Source organism: Macrotis lagotis, chromosome 2 (assembly GCF_037893015.1).
Source record: "Macrotis lagotis isolate mMagLag1 chromosome 2, bilby.v1.9.chrom.fasta, whole genome shotgun sequence".
NCBI lineage: Eukaryota > Metazoa > Chordata > Mammalia > Peramelemorphia > Peramelidae > Macrotis > Macrotis lagotis.
In genome coordinates this window covers 333516045-333541342 of record NC_133659.1, presented here as the reverse complement: position 1 = coordinate 333541342, position 25298 = coordinate 333516045, and the positions used below count along the sequence as shown (strand labels likewise).

Below are 25298 nucleotides of genomic sequence, written 5' to 3'. Positions count from 1 at the left end.
ATCAGATTTATATTTTAGGAAAATCACTTTAGTGACTGAATGGGGGGTTGTATTGGAGTGGGGACAGCCTTGAAAACGGGGAGATTACCACAATAGTCCTGGGGTGAGGCAACAAAGTGACAGGGCCTATAATAGGGTGGCAAAAGAGTCAGAAGAGAGTAAGAGCCAATTTGAGAGATGTTGTGAGACCAGAAAGGACAGGATTTGTTTGGAGATAGGGAGGGAAAGAGAATGAGGAGCTATGAGGAGACGCCTCCCCCTGCTTCTTCAGACTTGGGAGATGGTAGGCCCGGACAAAGGCATATAAGGTGAGACTTTTTCAATATCTTGATTAGTTTTGTGGGCACTTTTCCTTGCCTTTCTGAGCTTTGCTATAAGGGATGATTCTCTGAGAGGGGAGGAAGAAGAGAATACTCTGGCAAATGATGATACAAAGCAAAAATTAGGAATCAAAAAATATTTTTAAAAGGAAAATCTGGGGGGGGAGCTGCAAATGGATCCAATTTTTAAAAATAAAAGAGAACATTATAACAAGGACAAGAATTAGTAACCTTTAGCCGACTAGCCACCCCATCTTTACAGAACTATTTCTATCAATCAACAATTATGAACTAAGAGCCTACAATTCGTCAGGGCATTGCAAGAGGCATCACAAATACAATGAACCAAAATGAAACTTGCTCTGCCCACAAGGGGCACATGGGAAGAGCAGGAAATGGGTGTACCCGAATGTAATGGACCATGAAGACAGAATTAAAAATAAAGACTAGGAAGAAGTCGGAGAATCATGGGAAGGTTGGTGGAAACTGATACAGAGAGGAGCAAGCAGAATGAGGAGATGGATACATACAGGGAGGACAGCCCGTGACCTAGTACACAGGAAAGGCTAAGCAAAAAGGGAAGGAGAATTAGGAGTGTTGAAGTCAATAGACTTGCCTATTGGGGTGTGGTTAGTGATCGGTAAATAATGGAATTTGCCAGCCTACAGTCACCGTCCTCTCTTGTTTGTTGTCCTTGGCTTCTACACTGTTTTTCTCCTTTTCATTCTTCATGCTTTGCTTCTGTATTTGATTACTTGGCCTTGTCAACAGAAGACAAATGAAAATTTGTATATTAAAAATTTAAAAGAACAGGAGATAGAGAAGTGAATAGAAAATTAAAGGGGAAAAAAAAGAAAATTAAAGGGGAGGAGAGGGAGGAATAAGCATTTATTAAGCACCTACTAGGGGCCAAAGCACTATGCTAAGCACATTACAAATATGCCATTTGTTTCTCTTAACAGCCCTGAGAGGTTGGTGCTGTCATTATCTCCATTTTACAGCTGAGGAAACTGAAGTGGAGATTAAGTGACTTGGCCAGGGGTCACCCAGCTGGTGAGTATAATAGACAGGAGGTTTGGAGAGAAGTTAGAGCTGGGAAAGTAGATGTGAGTTACCAAGGCAGAGTCCTGTGGGGCACTTACCCTTAGAGGACATGATGTAGATGAGGATCCAGCACAGGAGAAAGAAAAGGAGAAGTCAGAGAGGTAGGAGGAGAACTGGGAGCGGGAGAGAAAGGGGAAAAAAAGAGAGAGACAGAAACAGAAAGACACAGAGATCTAACAGAGAGAGAGAGAGAGAGAGAGAGAGAGAGAGAGAGAGAGAGAGAGAGAGAGTTTGGGGCTGGGTGGAGGAAGATTACTAAAACAGAGAAAAGAAGGTGATCGATGGTGCCAAAGGCTGAGGAGAGATCAGAGAGAATGCATTTGATTTGGAAACTAAGGGATCACTGGCAACTTAGGAGAGAACACTGACTCAAGTCAGATTTCAAAGAGAAAGAGAAGAGTGGAGGCACTGATTTTAGCCAGCCTCCTCCAGGGGTTTTGCCACAAAAGAGAGAAGGCCTATGGGGCATCAGCTCTAGGCATGGATCAAGTGGAGACTTTTTGAGGAAGGAGGAGACATGGGCATGTTTAAGGAGAGACTGAAGAGAAGTGAGAGTGGGGGCAATTCACTGAAGAAGAGTCTGGAATGGGGTCCTTCATGCACACAGAGGAGGAGGGAAGAAGAGGGGGCTCGCAGAGATCAGCTTCAACTTTTTGCAGTGAATTAGGAGACAAGGTTCTTTGCTGAGAGGGAAGGGAGTGAGCCAGGGGGAAGTTGGAGGAGGGATAAGAAGCGTTGGAAAGACAGCTGCAGTGGGTGGGACGGTGAGCTGATTGGAGGTTATGCAATAGCAATCAGTAGTGGACCCCCACAGTAAGGTTTCATGATTGTCGCCAGTGTCATCCACATAGAGGAGTCAAGGTCACAAGGGGTGGGCAGACATAGATGGGATCACCCACCTCTATCTCAGGCCTATCCAGCTATGGGAGTAGGGCTGAAGCACCAGCTACCGGCCTCCATCCTCTGGGCCATCCAAGTCAACCGAGCCACTTCTATCACACCTGAGCCTGTGGTCCATGATCATGGAAGGGGGTGTGGTGGAAGGCTCCCCAGCCTCTAGTGCAGAAACTAGGAATGCTCTTACTTCAGACAAAAAGGTGGGGTGGCAAAGAGGACAATGGTGGGGAGAGGAGAGGGAACAATCTGACTTCGGGGGTAGTCCTGCTGAGAGAAGGGGCACCCTATTCTCTGGAAAGTCTGGCAGGTGCCACCATGAAAGCTGGGGGGGAACCTTAAGACAGGGGACTCCATGGCAGGGCAGAGAATGTGGCAAGATGAAGGGTGGGTGAAGAGTAAGAATCTCAGGAATGGGAATCACCACACTGCTTTTTTTGGTTTGTTTTTGCTAGGCAAACAGGGTTAAGTGACTTGCCCAAGGCCACACAGCTAGGTCATTATTAAGTGTCTGAGGCCGCATTTGAACTCAGGTCTTCCTGACTCCAGGGCCGGTGCCCTATCCACTGCACCACCTAGCCACCCCTATCACCACACTTCTGTAGGAAAGAAAGAAGTTCCACTTCTATTGCATTTATTGCTTTGTAGAATGAAAACAGCTGTGTGAAGTCACCATCTGACTGTATCTGACAATTAAAGCAAAACTAGACAAGACTCCTTCCTGCAGCTTCTGAAAAATTGGTCACAATAGCCAATCTAGGATCATTATTGCTTTTTCTCTTGGGATCCCAGAAGTGCCTGATTTATAGGACATTCAGATAATTGAAGCTGGGAAGAAATTCAGAAATGGGCCCTCCCCTACAGACACTTACCTGGCAGCTCCAGATACTATTCAGCAATAATGACCAGCTACCATCTATGGTCATATGAAAAATGCTCTAAGTCACTATAAATCAATGGAGGAATGCAACTTAAAACAACTCTGGGATGCCAACCGGCTAATTGACCTATTGGCTAATATGACAAAAAAGGAAAATGATCAATGTTGGAAAGGATGTGGGAAAATTGGGACACTAATGCATTGAAAGTGGAGTGGTGAACTGATCCAACCAATCTGGAGAGCAATTTGGAACAGTGCCCAAAGAGCAGTAAAATTGCATGCCCTCTGATCCAGCCACACCACTACCCCAAAGAGATCATTAAAAAGCGGGGGGGGGGGGGGAAGACTTACATGTACAGAAATATTCATCACAACTCTTTGTGGAGACAAAGAATTGGGGACACCCATCAATTGGAGAAGGGTTGAACAAGTTGTGGCATATGAATGTGAATAATAATTCTAAGAAGAATTCTATAAGAAATCACGAGCAGACAGATTTCGGAAAAACCTGGAAAGAAATGAACTGATGTTGAGTGAAATGAGCAAAGCCAGGTGAACATTGTGCGATGATCAACCTTGATGGACTTAACTCTTCTCAGCAACAGAGTGACCCAAAAGAACTGAAAGTTATGTGAGGTGGAAAATGCCATCCGCACTCAGAGGAAGAATTATGGCATCTGGATGCAGGCCAGGGCAGACTATTTTTCACTTTTTCTTATTTTTTTTCCCTGATGTTTCCCCCTTTTATTCTGATTCTTCTTTCACAACATCACAATACGTTTAATATGATTGTGAACGTGTAACCTCTATCAGATTGGCTGCTGTCTTGAGGAAAGAAGAGGAAGGGGAGAAGGGAGAAAAGTTTACAAAAGTTCACAAAAATGTTGAAAAGTAGCTTTCCGTGTAATTCGAAATGAAAAATCCCAGCTCTTACAATCCATCAAATGATCTTCCCCACATGCTATGTGAAGCAGTCGTCACCAGAGGGCGCTCCAAGACAATCGTGGGCCTCCATGCTGCCATTTTGGGGTATGTGAGGACTTTCTGCTTTTGTTTTCATAAAACAGCGTTCAAGATTCCAGACTTGCAAATAGGAAAGACAATTTACCAAAATTAAAACCAAACAAGACCCAATCCAAGGCTGCCTTGGCATAAATGGGCAATATTAACTAAACAAAAGTTTTAAAAATACCATCAACTGGCAACCCTTAAACATTTTGTCTGCCCATTCTACTGGGGAAGGCCTCACATGCTGCCACCAGACACCCCCCAAACTCACCAATGGGTTTGAGACTTCCCGGTTACCCTCAATCTGGCTCAGGACTTCTTAAGAAGGTTTTTACCAGGGTGTGGCCACTGCCCATCACATAGCTTCTTGGAGCCACAGTTGGATGGCAGGTAGACACCAAAGGAGCTCTTAGAAAGTCCTCACTCCAGAGGTGCTAGTCCTCACTGAACTGCCATGATGATGAGCTGTGGGGCCCTTAGAGCTTAGTCAGTCACCAAAGACACCAAGGAAATGCAATGGGTCTGGGGCGGTTGCCAATCATCTTGACTTTTGTTTTGCCACAGCATTTGGATGACTCTGGGAGAACAAGACCGATGACTTTAGGGCAACTCTGCCTCATTTCAGTTCAGTTCACAGGCAAGTCAAGACATCACTCCTTGAACACGAAGGGCAAGCAGTGAATAACTGATAGACTGGTCACTGTGCTAAGCCCTGAGGAGGCAAAGCCAGTCCTTTTCCTTCTAGGAGCTCACAGATCTAAAGGATGGGACAACACATTAAAAAGAAGATGAAAAGCCGGGGAGGATGGTGAAGCCCAGGGGGCAGCCAGTTGGGAAACGATGAGATGGCTGCCTGAGGTCCTCTCCTTAAATGGAGGATCCTTAAAAGGAGTTCTCCGGGGTCCGTCCCCAGCCTCTCCAGAGCAAGGAGAGAAGAGTTGTTTCTGAGTTGATAGGATCTTTATATATCACTTTGAGCAAAGTAGCTTTGGGGCAACTGTGGGTCAATCGATCAACAGCATTTATTAAATTCAAATGCAGAAATAGACCAGTCCTGACCCTCAAGAAGCTGACATTTTGGGAGGAGGCAATGCTCCACACCCTGAAGTTGTATTCCCCATTTCTTAGTAGTTTCTGGAAAAATGTACACATACGGTGAAATGGGGCCCTTCTTGGCTTGGGTTGACCCGAAAGCTCCTGCCTAAGTCCCCCAACCAATTAGCAGGATGCAAAGGGCCTCAAAGGGAGACCAAGAGAGGTAAGGTCCACCCCGTTCCAGACTTCAGACAGTATAAAGGACGGTCAGAACTCCTTTAGTTCCTCGAGAGAATTACAGGGCAGCTAGCCACGGCCTGGCTGGAAGATGGTCAGGCTGGTCTCCAAAAGCGATCCCCAAATTCCCCAAAATACTCTGAGGACTATCAGCAGTGCTTAACCTGCGTTCACTCTTCACTTTTCCTAAAGGTCTCTTACAGGCTGTAATGTGAATGGTGGTAGTGGCCTGGGGGGGGGGGGGGCAGTTATCTCTCCCTACCTTCCTAAAGAGGTAATGATGTTTGGCAGCAGGAGCACGAATGGTCAGTGTCTCCCCCGACAACTCCTCCAAATAAGAGAATGGAGAGATTTAATTTGTTTTTAGGTTTTGGCAAGGCAAATGGGGTTAAGTGACTTGCCCAAGGTCACACAGCTAGGTCATTATCAAGTGTCTGAGGTCGCATTTGAACTCAGGTCCTCCTGACTCCAGGGCCGGTGCTTTATTCATTGCACCACCTAGCCACCCAGAGAGATTTATTTAAAAGAAAAATAGGTTGGGGCGGCTAGGTGGTGCAGTGGATAGAGCACCGGCCCTGGAGTCAGGAGGACCTGAGTTCAAATCTGGTCTCAGACACTTGATAATGACCTAGCCGTGTGGCCTTGGGCAAGTCACTTAACACCATTGCCTTGAAAAATCTAAAAAAAAAAACAGGTTGTCTGAGGAATCTACAGGGATTGTAGTGAGTCGATGACAGGAATTAAGGGTTAGGCTCTTGGAATTAGGCCTCTGCTTGGGAGATGAGAAGGCCCTAAGCTAAAAATCCCACTGTTCTTGGGGGGGGGGGGCTTCCAAATTCTGCCTGAAAATAGATCTCCACTTACAACTCTGTGGGCACCCACTCATCCTACTGATGCCATGTGCATTCAAGAGAGAACAAAGCCCAGGCTTGTATTATGCTACTGTTCTCATGTTGGCATTTCAATAAATAACACTGACCTTATGGCATCCTCTGGCTCATCAGTATGAAGATAAAACCACTAGTTCACCCAGCCCCTCAGTTTGTCCCTGGGAAGGTCATGCTGCAGAGAACCTACCCAGTCTGTAAGTGGCAGTTGTGGGGTGGGCACAGGGTAGAATTAAGAGTGCCCTTCCAATAAAATGCCTTTTTTCCTAGACTCAGATATCATCTTTTCATATAGGGAAAAAAAGACATTTACCTAAAAAGTCTTAAAGTTTTCCCCATGTTCTGAATGTAGACTCCAGAAGCTTTTCAAAAATATTTTGAGAGGCAGCTAGGTGGCGCAGTGCATAGAGCTCCAGCCCTGGAGTCAGGAGGACCTGAGTTCAAATCCACCCTCAGACATTTAATAATTACCTAGCTGTGAGGCCTTGGGCAAGCCACTGAACCCCATTGCCTTGTAAAAATCTAATATAAATCTAATATATATAATGGTATTTCAGTAGAATTAATTTCCTCTATAATCCTATTTTATTTTATATATTTATAAACATGATTCTGAGAAGGGATTCAGGGGTTTCACCTGAAAGCTAGCCAGGTAGACTCAACAAGGAAGGGATGCCACCTGAAGGTTGCCAATGTGGGTTTTCCATGGGGAAGAAATCAGTATATCTTAGGGTCCAAAAGATGGTGGGAATTACTAGTTTTTTCCAAACCCTTTAAAATGTAGAAATGAGTTTCAGTGTGTTCAGTGTACCCTTCTGGCAGAGTACAAGCAGGATTTCTGCATTACCTCCAAAGACACCTAAACTTCACTGTTAAAGAAGCTAAAACCAACATGTTTTGGAGTCTTTGCTGCATTGTGTCCACCAGAAGCCTCTTGGAGGGGTCCGGGCCAGCTCCAAGGCCTTCACCATGCCCTGTAGCTTTCTTAACGCGTCCCTTCATCCCTCCAGGAAGACTCTAGTACATGGTTAACAGCAGATACTCAGCAGGACTATGCAGAACACACTTTGAAGCTTCATCTTACATGTTTTCTCCCACTTTCACCAGCCTCAACAATCAACAAAACAGCAAAGTTCTGATGGGTAGTAAAGGTGTCACTGCTCACCCTAAAAAATGGAAAAGCAGGCCCCAACAGGCTCCTGAATGACCTCCCAAATGCTTTTTTTCTTGCAAGGTAGAGGGCTAAGTGACTTGGCCAAGGTCACAGGCAATTACTAAGTGTCTTGAGTCTGGATTTGAACTCAGGTCCTCTCCACTACAGGGCCTGTGCTAACTTTCCCAAACTTTTTTTTCCGTGCAAACTTCTCTCACTTCAAATAAAAGTGAGTGTGAACCCTCTCCGTGGCGGGAGACTGAGAATGGAGCCGATACTCGAATGGAATGGGCAAAATTGGCATGCTTCGGGGCCAGAATTTACCATCCCCCCAAGGGGAAGATTTCTAATCTTTACACAGATTACTGCCCCCCCACCCAGTGATGGCCTAATTGGACACACTGCTCCCTCGACCACCACTCTGCCAAACTAAGAGTAAATTCATCCTTTTTTCTATGGCTCAGGTTTTTTTTTTTTTAAAGATCCAGGAGAAAGGCCTCCCCTAGGCGACAGGCCAACTCTTGCCTGCATCCTTCTTGGCAGATCTGAGGGGAAGCTGGGCCTTTGGGGTTCACACCCATCCAGACCCCAGAGGGGCCTTGAGGTCTGTCTTTCTGCAGGCAATGACCAGGTAGGTATTAAGAGTCATTACATGCAAATGAGGCCAGAAACCTAAATGTGGATTGGTAGAATTTCTCCCTATTTAAGTGAGCCCTTTTTAAGCCAGTGGTGTGGGGGTAAAGGGGGGCCCCCTCAAAGAAGGGAGAGACAGGTGTGAGATGTGGAGAATGACTCACGTCAGAGGTCAAAGCAACAATGAGCTGAAGGCCACAGGAAAGCAGCCAGCCTGGCTTCAGGAAACCTGGCTTTGAATGTTAGTGCGGGCTCTTTGGCCGTGCTCATGAGCAACTCGGAGCCCGGAGCCTGTGTGTCCACTGAGGAATCGTACTTATGGCCCCAGCTGTATACAGGGCTCTTCTGAGGAAATAATGTGCAAGCCTCAAAGCCCTCTGAAAAAGGGAGGTTTTATTAGTGTCGCTGATGCAGGGGCATGGGGGGTGAGAATCTAGGTGGATAAAACAATGATTGACTATCAAGGGGGCTACCACAGTCCAGGGCTGGAGGGTGAGCTGGGTCACCCTAAAGATCATCTCTCCAATAACATCTCGCACCAGTTTACTTTGGGGGGCACAGGTTCAGGCCTGGAGACTGAAGACACCCCTACCTTCCCCAATATTTCCAGACATTTACAACTCAATATTCTTAAAAAAAACCCCATGTTTTTAATTAATTTTACAATTCATTCAAAAGTAAAAGCTGTCAAGTTTTTGGTCTGAACCTGAGAGGAACAGCTACCCTGGTGGCTAACAGATGCCCGGGATCCCCAGAACTCCGTTTGGCCACTAGCGAGATCAAACCAAATAGACATATGTGAAGGACTGATAGGGGTTCACATGTGCCAGGACGCTCAGCAGGAGATCCGAGTTAGGTCGACGACTGAGGGGGGCTCCAGAGGTGGCCCGGGTCCCACATCCAGAGGACCCAGCCTGGGTCTGATCGTGTTTGGCCCCAACTCATCAGAGGGGCTGAAGTGGGCTGGGGGGGCTAGTGAAGAGGCTTTTACTATGTGAAGGGCAGCTGTGTCAGAGAGGGAAGAGACCTGGGATTAAGTATACAGAAGCACTTTGGGGCCTGTTCATCCTTAGCCATCCCCACCCCGGGAGCCCTGGGGGGCAGTTTGGGGAGTCGGCTCCCACTTCCTCATTCATCATCCCTGCCGTGGCTGTGAGCAGATGGTCCCTTCCCATGCTGCTGGATGCTCCAGTAGGAGCCTTCCAGGTCCTGACATCCTCTGGGAAGGAGCGGGCCCAAGCTACACCAGAAGAGCCAAGCCTGGGCCAGGGGTGGCTAAGGGTGGAGGATAGGCCATTTGGAGGAACTGGTGTTCAGCTCTCCTCCTACAGAGACTGAGAGGCCTGGGGATGTCCAGGGGCCCCGAGCCCCATCACGTGGCATCAGCTAAGGGGCCGGTTGTCATCCTCCCCACTATGTGCATGCCTTGTCTGGCAGCTCAAGGTAGAGGAAAGGAAGGCTGCCTGCAGCCCAGGCCCGGCCAGCGTGGCGGCTCGAGGATGCTGCAATCCCGGGAGGGCTCGGCCCCAGAGCCCCCAACCCTTCCTGGGCCTTGTACCTCCTTGGGCCTTGCCTCACTCCTCTGGAAAATGGGGGAACGACACAGCACCTACCTCACAGGGTTGTTTCTTTGCAAAGTGCTTCATAAACCTTAAAGTGCGAAAGAAAGGCAAATTCCTGACTTTTCTAGCAAGTTCCTGCCAAGGGGTGGCTCCCAGCTCTGCAGGCAGCACCATCCTGGGGCCACTGGGAGACAGATCTAACTGTGGGCCTCTGGGGCCCCCTCCCTCCCTCCGCTCCCCAGGTCCACCTGCCAACTCTCGCCCTGGGTCTGAGACTAGATGGCCTTTCCCCGAGCCCCACACTGTCATGGCTCCTGCCCCATCCCATGGCCTTCTACAGCACTGAGGACCGCTGGGTCCAAGAGCAGGAGCCACCAGCCCCCTACCCCATCCTCCCACAAAGGGCCCCCTGAGCCAGCCTCACATCCCACCAAATATCTTCTTCCATTAGAACCTGGGAGCCCATACCCTGATCCTCACTGATGGGGGGGGAGAGGCCTCTGAAATCAGACCAGGAGGTTTGGGGGCTGCCCCCCCCAGGAAGTTCAGTACGACAACTGAGGAATCAGTCTCCTGCTCAAGGTCGGCTGGGCTGGGAGGAAAGAAGGCAAGGGATCTAAAAGAGAGTTGGGGGCTCAGCTCTACTCCCCAGCTCACTCTGACCCCCCATCCCTGGGCAACAAACATGACTTTTTAAAAGATGCATTTTCTCTAGAGGGGAAACAGCGAGCGCTGGCCTGCTCATTTACGATCAAGCCTGAGGGGCTGAGATTTGGGGAGACACTGGTTTCCTTCTGGGGTGTCTGGGCCCCAAGTGTCCCTGGGACATCCTCAGTGATTGACCCCATGCCCTGGAGCTTCAGGAGACCCAGGGAAACGGACACAGGGAGTCAGGGGAGGTGGGGTGTCCTCAGGACTCCTGAATGGAGGCTGTTGGGGTCTGCTCACCCTTCTCTTCTGGCTTCACTCACAGAGGACAAGGCCCTGGGAACCCTGGCTGAGAGAGGGGTGCAACCGTGAGGACATCGATGGACAACCTGCCTCAACCAGGGCTTGTGGGGGGCTGAGCCTGAGGAGAGAAGAAGGGCTAGGAGTCAGCCCCAGAGAGGAGCCATGTGGGAAATCTGAGGGGATCTGGAGGCAAGAACCCCGAAGCCTCCAAGGTAACACTGCAACTCACTTCCTCTGGGTGTAGCTGCTCCATACACCCCACCAACAGAGCCGGACCAAGGTGCCCATGCTTGGGGCCATCCCTGCCTGCCCCTCACCTTTTCAGGTTGGTGGAGCCCAGATTGGTCGGAGGCCTGGGCCTTTGGGCCTCCAGAAGACACCCTCTCCTCCCCCCTCCCTGGGGCTTGAGGCTCTTACTCAAATCTCTAAGGCCTCCCGTCGACCTAGGGCTTGGTCAGTGCTGGTTTCTCTTGGTTGCTGGGCGTGTCTTGGTCGTGATCCTTTTCCCTTCAAATAGTGAAAAGACAGAGCTCTGGGGTCAGCAGGGTCAGCCTTTAACTGAGCAGAGACCCTCACCCACCTAAAGGCTTCCATGCCAGTCTCATTTTCTGGGAAGAGCGGCGCCAGTCCTGCAAACAGTCACCGTCCCAAGGGGCAGAGGCTCTGGGCCTGCCTTGCTTTCCCTGCCCAACTCCCCCCATTCTCACCCTCATCTCGCCAGCCCTGATGCCCTCTTATCATTTTTAGCTCTGCCTAAAAACATGCCCACGGGGTTTCCTGTCCATTCCAGGACTTCCTGCCCCCCAGGCACTTGTCTCCTCTCTTGGGGCTTGCCAACCTCTGGGTGTGGCTTGAGTTCCCAGCTCTGGGCTATTCCCAAGGGACGATTATTGATTATCAAGAAGCGAGGGCAGAGCTGATTACAAACATGGCGTGCTAGGATGACGATGTGGGCCAAGCCCCAGGCAAGGCAGGCAGATGTGGGGTCACATGAGGCCCCAGGGAAGGCACGGCTACGAACCCAGGACAAGTCCATCTAGGTGAAAGGCTAGGGACAGAGACGGAGCCTTACACCTGAGTCGAGGACAATGAGGGGAAGGCCTCGGGAGACCACTGCTGTCCCCCTGCCCAGGGTCTCAGTACTTGTGTGGCCTTCAAGCTCAATGAACCAAGAGTGAGAGAAGGTGCCGGGAAAGGCAATGAGATCTTGAGAAAAGCATCCTGGCCAGGGGGATGCCAGGAGGGCACCGGCTGCCCTTCTAGGCTCCACATGTGGGGATGGACACTGGACAGTGACCAGAGAGTGACCAGAGAAGAGGATAGAGGATGAAGGGAACCCTGACTATGTAAAGAAGTTTGGTTCACCTTGGCCTCGGGGGTACCACGAAGCCAAGGAGACATTGCAAAGAGGCAATCTGGGCTTGAGTAAGGAAAAAGTGCCCACTGGACAAGGGGATATGAGGAGAGCCTAGAAGGGAGGGGCCCTGCACATGTGCCATGCTCAACCAAGACCAAACGGCCACTAGCGAGGCCACTGTGGTCAGACCAGATGGCCAGCAAGGGGCCCTGCAGCCTGAGCAGATGTGTCTTTCCTGGGTGACGGCGGGTGCTCTTCCTCTGAGGATCGCCCACTCTCAGTCAAGCATGCCTGTGGATTCGTCCCGGGTCTTGCCCAGGCAGCAAGGTCTGGGACCCCCCAGCTGGCCCCACTTGCAGAGCACAGACCCCATCCAAGGCGGGGTGGGGATGGGGGTGGGGGCAGGAGACCCCCGTCACTTACTCTTCTTCCCAAATGGCTTCTTCTTCTTCCTCAGGACTTCCTTGGTCTGCTGGGAATTCATGGACTCTGTCACCCAAAGACAAAAAGGGAAGACTTGAGGAGGAGAGCGCTGAGCAACCCCCAGCCCACTGACCCTCAGGCAGCCCTAGCTAATGAGGGACGCCTCCCCTTATCTGTCCACAGAGCTCAATCACCTGAGGAGGAAACGGACAACCTCACTCAAGTCTGGGCCCCCAGGGGGAGGAGAATCTGGTCCCTGGAAGCCAGAATGTTAGCTCCTTGAGGGCAAAGGGCCTGGCACGAGGTGGGGGGCCCTCAATTGATGCCTGCTGACCTGAACTGGGGACAATACAAATGAAGATGATTTCCCCAACTGATAAGTCTTCAAATTCAGAGTAGGAAAAGAGCTTAGAGATGATCTGGTTCACCCTTGTTTTACAGATAAGGAAACTGAGGCCCAAGTGAAGTCATATCCCCAAGAAGATGCTGAGCTAGGATCTGAAGCCAGGTCACCTGAGTCCCACCCCAAGGCTCCCACCACAGACACTCACATCTCAACTCTCCCAGGAGTCCAAAGACAAGGACAATTCAAGCACAATAATCACATTTTACAGGTAAGGAAATTGAGGTGCAGGGGTGTCCTGTCTAACACACTTACTTAAAACTGGCCCTGCCCTCAGGGATCCCCTGTGGGGGAGTTAAAGAAATGGGTGCCCCCCCCCCAGTAGGCCTCATATGGGAACTAGCTGGGGGAGGAGGCCTGTCACCCCGAGCCTCAGTTTCCTCATCCACAAAATGGGCGCACAGTTCCTAATAACTGCATCTCGTAGACTGGGGGTGCTAAGGAAGAAACATCTGTTCACCAAGGATGTACGTGACCTTGGGGGGATCACTCCCCCACATCCCCAAGGCTGTTTCCTCCCCTGTAAAAATGGGGGATTGGAGCAAAAGCTCCCCGAGACCCCTCCTGCCCTGGATCGACAAGTCTAAGCACCATCACAGTGATCTGACCGTTTGTTTGGGGTGTGCCAGAGGCCGTGTAGCCCGAGCATCAGAGGAACGGGGTTCCAGTCCTGTCTTTGCTGAAGCCCCTGTCTAGGGTGCTACGGTGGGGCCACACCGGCAGAGGGGGTCCCTCCTATCCTGACCTGAAGGAGGGCCCAGCATGCTGCTCATGCTCATGCCTAGCCCCCCAGAGGGGCAGGGGGAGGGGAAGGAGAGCTCACCCTCGCGGCCCACCCTGGAAGAGAAGCCTGTGTGGTGATGCCAAGGGGACAGACCTGCAGCCACCGGGGGCTGGAGCTGGTAGCCGATCAGCTCGCACCAGCCCACAGCATAGATGTCGGGCGACTCACAGTCCACCCACTGGTCATACTCGCTGTCCCAGCCGTCAAAGTGAATGCTGAGCAGCCGCTGCACCACCCTCTTCACTGTGGCCACGCAGATGAGTCGCGGCTCCATCAGGTCAACGGCCTCCAGCTTCATGCCCACCTTGAAGCCATGATTGGGACAGTCCTGGAGAGAGACGAGAGAAGGACAAAGGGCTGGTTCCAAGTCCTCCCAGGGGGCCAGGCCCAGGAACCCTTAAGGCCGAGGCACCCTGGAAGAGCAGCCAGTGGGCCTTAGGGGCTTGACTCCATCCCCAGCCCATGGTCTCTGCCAGGAATGTCAACCCTGCCCAAACCCAGGGTCTCTTCACCATGTTGAAGAGTCGAGCGGGAGCAGCCTTGGAGTTGGTTTCTTCGAGATACGAAGTCCAGTCAAAAGTCTTTGCGTCATACCCTGAAGAGGAGGCAGAAGAGAGAGTGCCACCTGAGTCACCTGCCCCAAGAGGCCTCTTGGGTTTGCTCTCTGGGCAGCAGGGTCAAGAAGGCAGGAGGATGAAGGGTCACAGTCAGCCAGCCTAGAGGAAAGATTCAGCGTGCCCACTACCTAGGGCTTTCTGGGTCCTAGAGGCTCTCATGGGAAGACTAGTCTGGTTTTGTCCAGTCCCAGTGGGCACAGAAGAGATGCCTCAGCAGTGCTATCAAGGTGAGTATTCTCTCCCATGGCATGAAGCCCCAGGGGGTCCAGGGCCAGCAGGGCCCCCAGGTCTGGTCTCACCTTTTGGAGGTATAAGGTCAATGGAGTTCTTCTGGCAGAAGTTGGCTGGAAAGATGGCATGTGATGAGGCATGGTAACAGAACCAGTCCGTGTCGTCCCCAGAGCCAGAGCCAGAGCCATCAATGCAGATCATCAGGTAACCATCCAGGAGGACCTGTGGCGAGAAAGGAGAGGCACCATCAGCAGAGGCGCCTGCCCAAGTGGAGCCCGGCCTCCTGGGACACCTGGACCAGGAGCCAAAGTCCCAGCTGTCCCAGAGGGAACCACGGTGGGGGAGGCCGCTAACATTTGACCAACCAGTCTCCATTACATCTAAGAAGGAGCCAGTGACCGTCAAAAAGGAAACAGGTCAGACACTCATCAAAAAACAGGGCCCCCAGAGGAGCTTTCAAATTGAAAGGCCCAAGACATTCCAGCTCAATCCCCTCATTTTATAGATAAAGATACCGAGGCACCAGTTACCTGGCTGAGTCGGGTGCTGAGGCTGCAGCCCCTGGCTCCAGTCGGGGGGCCCCCCATAGTGCTCTGGCACCAGACCCACCCTCTCAGAAGCTGCGCCCTGGAGCCCCACAGATCTGCTGCTGAGCAGCTGCTGGCCCTGCCTCACCTTGCAGACAGTGGCCACACAGATGTTGCCCAGGTTCAGCGGGTCAATGGCCTCCAGCTTCATCCCTTCTTCAAACCAGCCACCTTCTGTGTAGACAGCTCGCACCTTGGGGAGAGGGCAGGTAAGGAGTCAGAGGCACTGCCAGCAGCTGCCATCCCCTGCCTGGGCCTGGAGGGAGATTGGGCAGCCCCAAAAAACAGATGGGGCCCTTGGGGTGTGAAAGGAACCCTGGTATGGGAGAGATTGTGAGAGGCTTCCCACCACCACGGTGTCCCCAAGAGTCCGGGCTCTAGAGAAGGGCTGCCCACCTTCTTGAAGAGGTAGGAAACGGCATCACAGTAGATCTTCCGAAAGGTGGGATGGCTGCTAATCTCCCCTCGCCTCTCTGTGTGGAGGAGAAAAATGGAAGGGAATGAGGAGGGCGGCCCCTGAGCCCATCAGGGCCCCTCACCACCCTCATTCACCTTGCTCTGCCCTACCTGGCTTCTTGATGCTGTGGCCAACACGACGGGACCAGCCCACAGGGTGGATGAGGGGACTCCACATGTGGCACCAGAAGTCATCATCGCCATCACCGTCCTCATAGAGCAGACGCAGCCGGCCCCCGATCACTGTGTCTACCACAGCCATGCGTGTCCTGGACACTTGGGTCTTGTCTACCACCTCCACTCGCATCCCCTGACGGAAGGGGTATTTCATGCTCTCTGCCATCTGTGAAGAACAAGACTGTGAGGGTCCAGGTTGGGGGGCATGCCAGACCCCGGGGGGAGGGGCAAAGCAGTCCAAACCAGGCCAATCCTAGCAGGGAGGTCACAAAAGGTGAGGGTGGCCCTTCAAGGTTGGCCAAGTACACTCCTCTTGGCTCCCACATCCAAGGGTCTGGGTCCTCATTGGGAACACAAAGGCTGAAACACTGGGATCAGGATGTGAAGACCCTCATGGGAGGGAAGTCCCTTGCTGCTGCCCATCACAGGGGCCAAACTGGAGCCCACGCTGAGAGGGACTGGCCAGAAGGGAGTTTGAATTCTGCTCCCAGACTGCCTTGGGCTGACCCAAGACTGCTTCTTAGCCAGCCACCATGGACTTGGGAGCCAGGACCCTGCTGCCCCGTCCCCCGTCCCATCTAGGGGCAGCACCGACAATACCACTGCTGCTTCTAGAAGCCACCTGGCAACCTCCCCTCCCCCAGACACTGGGACTCCCTAGGGAAGGGGCTATGCTACTGAAGTCTCTGTCCTCCCCAAAACTAGGCTGACATGTTTTTTCATTCATTCATCCTCAGAACTCATCACTTGCTCCCCATCACCTTTCCCCGGGCCTTGTGTTCCTCTTCTCTCAAAAGGTTAGCCTAGAAGACCCTCAGGCTCCTACAGCAGGGAGGGGGAGGGAGAGCTGCTATCTGGCCCACTTCGTAAGAGCACCCAGTCTGCTTCTCCTTCCTGGAAGTCCTCTTTGGGGTCTCCTGGGGCCCCCTTTGGCCTCCTCCCTTCCTTTCATCTCAGGGACAATCCCCCACACTCTCAAGACAAAGAAAAAAGCATTGATTACTGGGGGCCAAGTACAGTGGTCCCACCTCTAACTCTTATCACAAGGGTAAGGATTTCTTTTCCAGAGCCTCAGTTTGCTCCTGTTAAATGGAGCTCCCAGGTCCAGGATGCCCACATAGGAGCCTGGCCAACTGACACTCCCTGTTCCTGGTGCCCAGGATGCTGCCCCTTCCCACACCTCTGCCTCACAGCCCCCATGCCTTGGGCCCCTCACACAAGGGTTCCTCCCCCCAGGTTCTGGGATCTGGTTTTCTTCATGACTGGGTTTCCCTCTCAGGTGATGCTATCTATTTTTATTCTATGCATTAAAAACATAAAAAAACAAGGGTTAGTTAGATGACCCAATGGGGAGAGCAATGAGGTCAAAGTTGGCATCAGATACTTAGTAGCTATGTGATCTTGGCCAAGTCACTTCAGACCTACCAGATCCCCCCCACCCCACCCCAATCGCTGTGAGGGTCAAATGAGCCAACTGCACCTGACTGCAGGTCCTTGGGCCTGCTAAGTACCTGCTGTAGAAATGTTTGCTATCAGTAGAGGTGTTCAACAAGGGGCCTCTGGGCCTCCTTGGACTAGGGTCCATCAAGAGCCCCTGCTTGGAGGCACCTTCTCTATGTTCTGCAGGTGGTAATGACAGCACTGATACAGAGCCTTCTATGTGACACCTGCTCCTCATGACAACCACAGGGGGAGCTGCCAGCACGGCCCCACCAAGGTCACTGTAAAGTCTCTGGGGCAGGATTTGAATCCAAGTCTTCCTGACTCCAAATGCCCTGCCAGACAGCCCCTCCTTCAGCCTTTCTTTGTATTCCCAGGGTGTGGCACCCAGGAAGTCCCAAATCTGGGCCTCAGACAGGCTCCTGGTCCAGGCGACTGGTCTCTTACTCCCCATCCCACCAGCTGCAGGCTCCTGCCACCCTTCTCCAGGAATAAAGATCCTCACACTGACATTCTTTGCGGGGGGGGGGGGAGCAGGCATCACTGACCCCCCTCGAAAGGAAACTGAGGCACACGCAGACACTGCCTGTCACCACCAGCAGAGCTTACCAGCTTCCAGTCAGCTGATTCCCTGGCCTGGGTCCCCTCTGCACCCCCTCCCTGCTGAGGGCATCCTGGGGGGCTCTGTGCTGCTATGCGGTCACTATCTCACAGGTTTCCAGGAGGTCCTGGCCAGACCCCCAGGGAGAGGGGGAGGATGTTGTTCTATGGAAGCAGCAAATTTCACTGAGGCCAATGGTAGGCATGGGCATGGGGGGTGGGGGGGGTGGGGGATCAAGGCCCCAGAAAGGAAGTAAAGGCTTATTCTTATGCCTAGAATCAGGGGAACTGTTTCAGGCCCCATAAGGTCCTAAGGAAAGTAAAATTTAGAAAGTCATTCTGTGGTTCAGGCCTATGTTTCAGTGTCACCTTCTTACAAGTCCTTCCCAGACCAACTCTTCAAAAATTAAAAGCTATGACCTTGGGCAAGTCACCAGACTCCTGTGCCTCAGTTTCCTCACCTGCAAGGAGAGCAAGGGTCTGCTGAGAGCCCGGATCTGGAGTCAGCCTTCCAGGACCCCACAGTCCCTTCATTCCACGTTCCCAGTTCCTCCTCATCTGTCTGGGAGTGTACAGAGCTGGAAGGGGCTTGGACTTTATTAAGGCTAATTACAGAGGAAGAAACTGAGGCTCTGCAGTCACATGGCTTCCCTGATCCCTCCCCCCCCGGCTGGTGTTTCCACCACCAAAAAAGGTACCAAGTATTTCCTGACAGACACCAGCAGCTGAAAGCAGAACAGGGACATTTCCCCTTCTCACAGGGCCATTGCCCATTGGGCACAGTGGCTGGCGGAGCCTTCTCAGGTCCCCAGATGGGCAGGCCCGGCCCTGGGTCAACCCTAATGGCCCAGCAGAGATGCTCCCGGAGATGTCCCCGGTCTGGCCAGCAGAGGGAGCAGGGCTGGCAGGGAGTGGCCGAGAGCACCAAGACTTCCGGTAGAGGAGCCCAGGCTGCCATTTGTCCCTGAGGCCTAATCGGCAGCTCAGGGGCCTGGGAGAGCCTCCTTAGAAGATACAGGAGAAGCCCCTACCCTGGACTCTGGGAGCCACAGTGTGGCCACAACCAGGCCAGTTCCCTGACCCTCAGGAGCTCACTGACTAGGAAGCCCCCAGGGTCTCAAGACCCTGGCCAACATCCCTAAGAAGGTCTGAGCTGGGGGCTTAGAACAGGGGAGGTCAGAGCTGGGGGAGCTTAGAACAGGGAAGGCAAAAACTGGGACAAAGCCCATAGAATCCTGGGCTCCCAAGGTCCCCGTGCCCATAAAGCCATCACCTTTCCCTGTGGCACCTCATCCATCAGGTCTAATTCAGGACTTCACATACTCCCTAGGCTTTTCCAACCCCAGAGGTTCCGTGGCCTCTTCGTGGCTGCCAGGGCCTCTGAAGCCCATGAAGCCAGAGTTCCTTTAGACTAGCGTTCAAAGCCCTCCCAGGGGTGCTACCTGACTGCCTGTGGATAACCTGATCACCTGGGGCTGCCCTTCCACCTTTGAGGTCTTATGTGAGACTCCCTTCTCCCTGTCCCAGGATTAAATCCTTCTCTTTCCTCCTCCATGCCTTTGTCCTATGACTGGCTGAATTCCTACCATCCCTTAAAAGCCCAGGTCAATGCCCTGATGCCCAGAGATGCCCCAAGAGCTAATCCCGCCTAGGGTCCTGCATCTACCCAATGTCTACTCCAGTTGTCTGGGTTAGGGTGACCCACGGGTCTGGCAGCCAGCTCCCCAAGCAGGAGGGTGGAACCACATCGGAACTTGGCCTTTTCCCTTATCCAAGCCCAGCACTGGGAGCCCCCTGCCCCTCCTGCAGGACAGGGGCTGATGGTCAAACAGCACTCCTGTCAGAGTCAACAGTGATGGCAAGTTCCTGAGACCTTGGCCAATTCTGGGGGCCCTATTTAAAATGAGGGCAGGGTCTTCATGACTCCAAGAGCATACCAGTCTACCCCCAAGGGCTCCCAGCCACACAGCAAACAGTTAAGAAAATCTATGAGCCACGAAGTAAATGCAGGATCAGGTTGCAGGGGGGGGGGGGGGGTGGGCTGGGCCCAGGAGGCCCTTGGGGAAGGGGATGCCAGGGAGCTGACCTTAATATGGAAGTCCACGGGAAGGGTCCTGGCTCCCACCAGCCGCTTCATAAGGTAACTCCTCCAGTCTGTGTACTTCGCGTGAATGGCTGCAGAGACAGAGGGTCCGGGGGAAGAGTGACCACACTCCTCCTGGCGACAAATGGCCCCAGAGGGCATTGCACCCCGCCACAGCCTCTGCACAGGGGCCACACTCACTCTGTGGGGGCACTAAGATTTTGCTGTTGATGGCACACCAGCCAATGGGGTGCACGTCCACGGTGCCCAGGTTACACCAGAAGTCATGGCTGGCATCGTTCTCAAAACCTTCGTACCGGAGGAGCACCCGGTAGCCTACAGGGAGGGAAGGGGTGAGGGAGCGTTCAGAGAGGCAGGCCCCCCTCCTGCCTGGCCCAGGTGCTCATCCCAAGGCCACAGCCACCCCCCCCACCTCACTGATGATCCTGACCCCCTTCCAAAGATGGAATTGCCCCCATTTTAGAGACAAAGGGGCTGAAGCTCAGTCCCAGCGGCAACGCACGCCACATCTTCAGCCACTTCTCCATCACCTCGCTCCAAGTTAGGCGGTCGCATGGCGGGCTCTGACGGGCCGGAGCCCTGGGACTCACCTGCTGTCTGGATGACGGAGGCGATCCAGTAGACGCGGCTGGGGAGCACGGCATCACTGTTCAGAACCTCCACCTTCATCCCTTTTACAACATCATCCCACTGATCAAACAGTGGAACCTGCAGGGAAGGGGGGGGGGTGAGAGCACTTCCAAGAAGGCCCTGCCCAAAGGTCCCCCCCAATGTGGTACCCCACTACTCAAGAGCTGCCATCATCAGGAGGGAAGATGGACTGACTTGAGAAAACATCTCCAAAGTTCTCCATCAAAGTCAGGGGCTCCTGGGCAGTTTTTCTTCTCCCCAGGAAGCTCCAGGAGGAGCTAGCGTGTCCCCCAAGGCTGGGGGAGGGGTGCTCTGCAGACAACAGGCATTTATCAAAAGGAAATTCTGCCCATCCCAGAGGGGGAGGCCCCTGGACAAGGTCCCAGGGAGACAGATTTCAAAATGTGGGCCCCAGGGGTGTGTGTGGTCAGTCTCAGGGTCTTAAACAGAGGGTTAGAAAACTGAGGCAGAGAGAGGGATTCCCCAGAAGTCCTGGGAGAGGGACAGAGAAGGCCCAAGGGAGCACCGCATGAAAGCTTGGTTCGTGCTCCCCAGGGGGCCAGGTTTGGGACCAGGCCTCAGAGCCCACTCAGTGGGGAGGGGTCCAAGGCACTGAGACTTGGGCTGTTCTCAGGACTAGCTAGGGCTTTTCTAATTTTCAATTTCCAAATAAGAGCAGGACCAGCAGCCTGCAGGGACGGCTGGGGCCAAGGCCTGCCCTCCAGGCTACCCTCACCACTGCTCTTACCAAGGGCAGAACCCAGAGGCTCAGGAGGGAGGGAGAAGAGATGGGTGGCCACCCTGCCATTCCCTAAGCTGGAACACTTCACCCCAAGCCCACAGTGACCCCTCGGCCCTACCTTGTGCCCACTGGGCCTGCTGACACCCCTCCACACCTCCACACTCATTCAAATACTCACACTCACTGAAAACTACATATACACTCCCAACCCCCCCCAACCCTTCTTCCCATTTCTCTTTAACTGGTCCCTCCCTGGTCCCCCAGTTTCCCACTCCTCCACACATGGCCAGGCTCCCAGATATACAAAGCAGAGGGGAGACCCCAGCCTCCAAATCAAGCCCAGACTCAGAAGAGACTTAAGTGTCAGTCTTGGGGCAGCCAAAGGGAGGAATAGAACAGTCTGATAAGGGAGGGAGGCAGAAGCGGCCTGGCGCACAGTTTGTCCCCAGCCTCTCAGAGCAGGGGTCAAGGTGGCAGTGGGAGGCGGGGAGGGAGGTCCCTCCTGGGGGTGGGGGGGACCAGATGTGAAAGAGCGCCCTGAGGCTCCACAAAGCCAGCTGGTTGACTCAAGGGGCTCCTTCTTCCCCTCCCACTAGGCCCCACCTGAGGTTACACAGTCTATCATGAAAATCCCTCCATTATGACCTCCGTTTCTATGGGCAACCTAAGCCCAGGTGCCAGGGGAAGGAGGACAGAAACAGAGACCACAAACACTGACTTGCAGAGGAAGCAAGACCTGAATTCTAATCTCTACTCATTGTCTTCCCTAGGAGCCCCTGGCCATATCCCTTTCCCTCTCTGGTCTGTTTCTCCTAAGGTAAGGGGGCTTAGACTAGATGGCCTCTGGAGTTCGGCCCCCCAAAACTCTTTTCCCAATAGTAAGATGGAGCCGGGACTACCCTTAGCTCAAAGGGCCCAGTGAAGGTCAAAGGAGAAGAGGGTCTTCTAGGTGGGAAATATCTGAGACTATGACCCGTGGGGGAGGCACTTCCCTGTTAAAAGCTTCCCTAGGGTTACTGCCAGGCTGAACAGGAGGGCACCAGCCCTGGCATCCAGCTTGGCTCAATAGGCTCTGCATAAACCTGCCGCCAGCTTGTCTCCCCCAGTAGCCTAGGAGCTCCAAGAGGGCAGGGGCTGCCCCAGACCCTGCTCTGGGGCCCTATGGCTGGTCCCCAACAACAGAAGGCAAAAATTGAAAAAAAACCTCCCAACCCCTGGCCCCAAGATCACAGGGTGAGTGGACAGACAAATCAGGACCGTGCTAATGTCTAGGGCTGGAGGAAGAGAATGGGGACAAGGAAACCCCAATCAGGGACCACTCCATTTTCTGTCCCAAGGGACACTTAATGGGAGGGCAGGAGATAGCCAGCCAGAACCGCCCCAAGCCCAGGGCTCCCCAGTCCAAGGGGACAAGGGATAGCCGGAAACAATCTCCCTTCCTCCCTGGCTCCTCCCCACCCAATTCCCTTCCCCACCCCAGGGGTTCTTACATGTTTGAAGCAGCTGACAGGGGCCGCCTTGTAATTGTGTTCCTTAAGAAATTTCCCCCAGTCAAAACCCAGGACCAGAGCTGCAAGGGGAGGAAAGAACAGAGAAAAGAAAGGGGCTGCAGAAGCTCTGGTTGGGCTGGGGTCTGCAGACCCTGGGATCCCCAGCCAAACTCCTAACACACCTACATACCTGGCCCACCCGCTGCCATGAGGAAAATGGTCTAGCCTCAGCCAGCAGAACTCCTAGGACAAGAGAGGCTGGAGTGGAAACCCAAGGTCAGAGGGGGCCTCCAAAGACCATAAGTAGACTTGGCCTCCAGACCTCCCCTACTCAGGCCCCTCCTCAGCAGCCAGGAATCTGGTCTGGGGGAGGCAGCTAGCCACAGAGATCCAGGCCTAGCCTCTGGAATCCACTCCCAAGGACCCTGAGCACAACTCCCCCTGGGTCAGGGATTCCAAACTGGGGTCTGAGAACTTGTAGGAAAACGTATTACAAAGTAATGAATTTCACGTGTGATCCTCGGAGGAGGGGCCCAGCCCCTAGCCTTGGGGGCAGGGGCCGACCCAGGAAAGGCCCAAATGGCTTTATTCAATTTCATAGCCAGTGATTAAGCCTCAACAGCCCAAACCGAAAGCCCGAGGGCTTCTTGGGGGCTCTGGCCACACAAAACCCTAGGGGCAGACAGGCAGGGGAAGGTCTGTGGGGGGGAGGGGAGGTTCTGAGAATCAGATTTTTAAATAAAATGACATTTTCTTGGAGAAAAAATTTTAAAGGGGTGGGGGGGCACTGAACTTTTGTTTTCCTTCTCTCTAAAATGGATCTATTTGGGTGGAGAGGTGGGTGACCACTAGGGAACTCTGTTCCGCCTGAGGTCCCTTTCTGGACTGGCCATTCTGGACGAGATTCTGGGTTATCTCACACACACAAGTCTCCATTCTGCTGAGGCTCCCCCACCCCCCTCCACAGCCCCAAGGCTGTTGTCCCAAAGTCCTTGGCTCACCCAAAGGGCCAGCCTCCTCCCTATCTGGCCCAGTCCCAAGGACAAGCTGCTCCCTAGCCTCAGGGCCCATCCTCACCGTCCTGTCCTGTTGGGGTCCCATCTGCAAGCTGTCCTGTGCCCTGAGAGTGAAGGAAGGCACCAATTTTGGCAGACCAGGCAGCCTTGTGAAGAACCTTGGCCTTCTTGGTGGGTGGCTTTCCCTGGAGGAGGGCAGAGAAACAAGAGCCCCGAGGCTCAGTACAGGAAGTCCTGATTCAGGGACTAGGCCCCTAGAAAGTTCACATACCACTGGGGGGGGGGGGGGGAGAGGGGAGAAGGGCCCTGGATGAGCTGGAGGCCCAAAACTGAGGTCATCCAAGGCCTGAGTCCAGACTCTTACCTTAAGGCCCAGCAGCTTGTCTCACAGAGCCCTGGTTCAAATTGTGCCTCCACGGATTCCTGCCTCAGTGGCCCCTCTGGAAGAGGAGACTTTTGCTGGGGCATCCAGGCCTCAATCAGAGGAGGCAACACTGGAGGGGGGAGATGGCGCCTCCCACCACAAACAGGCCTGAAGCCTTAGCCCTTCTCAGGTTTAGGCGCAGGAAGAAGCTGGACTGTTGGGATGCTAGGCCAGGGCAGCCTTGGGATGGATGAATCAAAACTGTGACCCCACTCCCCCCCCAGAGGCCCAGGTTGGTGGACTTGGGCCTGTGCCACTGATCTGCTGTGAAGTCAATACTTCTTTGTAAAAGCTAAGAAAAAAATTTTTAATTGAAAAAAAAAAAGCCTGGTTTAGAGGGTCCCACAAAAGCTCCTTGAGGCTCCCAAGCCCCAGCTCCTCTGAGGCCCCCTCAGGGCCTGGCTTCAAACTATTACTTTGCTCCCTGTATCCCCAACTCTTGAGACAACCTTTGGAACAGAAAACGCACTTTTTAAACTCTCTATTTGCTCATCCCAAGAATCAGAAGCCCTAAATTAGCCAGCTGCAGCCCTTACCAGCTAAGCAGCCCTGGCTCAGCTCCTTTACTGTTCTGGGTCTCAGTTTCTCTAGCCATAAATGATAATAATCATCCCTTGCCTTTCTCAGGCAAAGGGGGGACGTGGGGGGAAAGGACTTGACAATTCTTCATTAGGGTGAAGTCTCCCCGGCCACAGCAGGTCCCACAAGCCCAACACAAGGCTTGGTGCTGTGATGTCTCCGTAGCTGGGTGGTCCAGGAGATAAAGCGCTGGGTCTGGAGTCCGGATCTCAACCTGGAGCTCTCTAATCCAGCCTCAGATACTTCCTAAATTGTGAGACCCTGGGCAAGTCACTGAACTGCTGTCTGCCTAGGTTCATCCAACTGAAACATGGGGATAGCAAGGGCTTTTCCCTGACAGCACTGAGCTCAGTCTGGGACACAGAAGTGACTGAATCAGAGCTCGTTCCTGTCCCTCCGCTCATTACCTTCTCCCAACGTGTCCATCAGTCCTGCCTCCCTGACTTCCCCTTGACCTTCTGGCAGTGGGCAGGGGGCTTTTGGCCCAGATTGCTCCATGTCCCACAACACCCAGGCCAGATCCTGGACACCAAAGACAGGTCACATGCCCAAGAAGCCAGAAGAGAAATGCAGA

General features: G+C 53.1%; 1 protein-coding gene and 1 long non-coding RNA gene across 8 annotated transcripts in view; one reads left to right on the top strand and one right to left on the bottom strand.

Moving 5' to 3' along the window:
• The first annotated feature begins 710 nt into the window (after positions 1–710).
• LOC141515445 (uncharacterized) lies at positions 711–5909 on the top strand. Its single transcript, XR_012476329.1, has 3 exons — positions 711–795; positions 1283–1373; positions 2967–5909. It is a non-coding gene; the product is annotated as an uncharacterized LOC141515445 (long non-coding RNA).
• Positions 5910–8778: 2869 nt separating this feature from the next.
• The window catches only part of L3MBTL2 (L3MBTL histone methyl-lysine binding protein 2), a 21489-nt gene continuing 4969 nt past the window's right edge, over positions 8779–25298 (bottom strand). For 2 of the 7 annotated variants that reach the window (XM_074227011.1, XM_074227013.1), the window contains exons 4-17: positions 23783–23906; positions 22706–22785; positions 20434–20551; positions 20024–20158; positions 19826–19914; positions 15634–15865; positions 15463–15539; positions 15155–15259; positions 14548–14701; positions 14144–14226; positions 13671–13959; positions 12445–12510; positions 11082–11171; positions 8779–10782 (exon numbers count right to left, since the gene is read on the bottom strand). In XM_074227011.1, the coding sequence (XP_074083112.1) occupies positions 11119–11171; positions 12445–12510; positions 13671–13959; positions 14144–14226; positions 14548–14701; positions 15155–15259; positions 15463–15539; positions 15634–15865; positions 19826–19914; positions 20024–20158; positions 20434–20551; positions 22706–22785; positions 23783–23906 (1605 nt within the window). In that variant the 3' untranslated portion in view covers positions 8779–10782; positions 11082–11118. The remainder of the gene's footprint in view (positions 10783–11081; positions 11172–12444; positions 12511–13670; positions 13960–14143; positions 14227–14547; positions 14702–15154; positions 15260–15462; positions 15540–15633; positions 15866–19825; positions 19915–20023; positions 20159–20433; positions 20552–22705; positions 22786–23782; positions 23907–25298) is intronic. The other 5 variants (XR_012476326.1, XR_012476327.1, XR_012476328.1 and 2 more) reach the window with 5 other exon arrangements.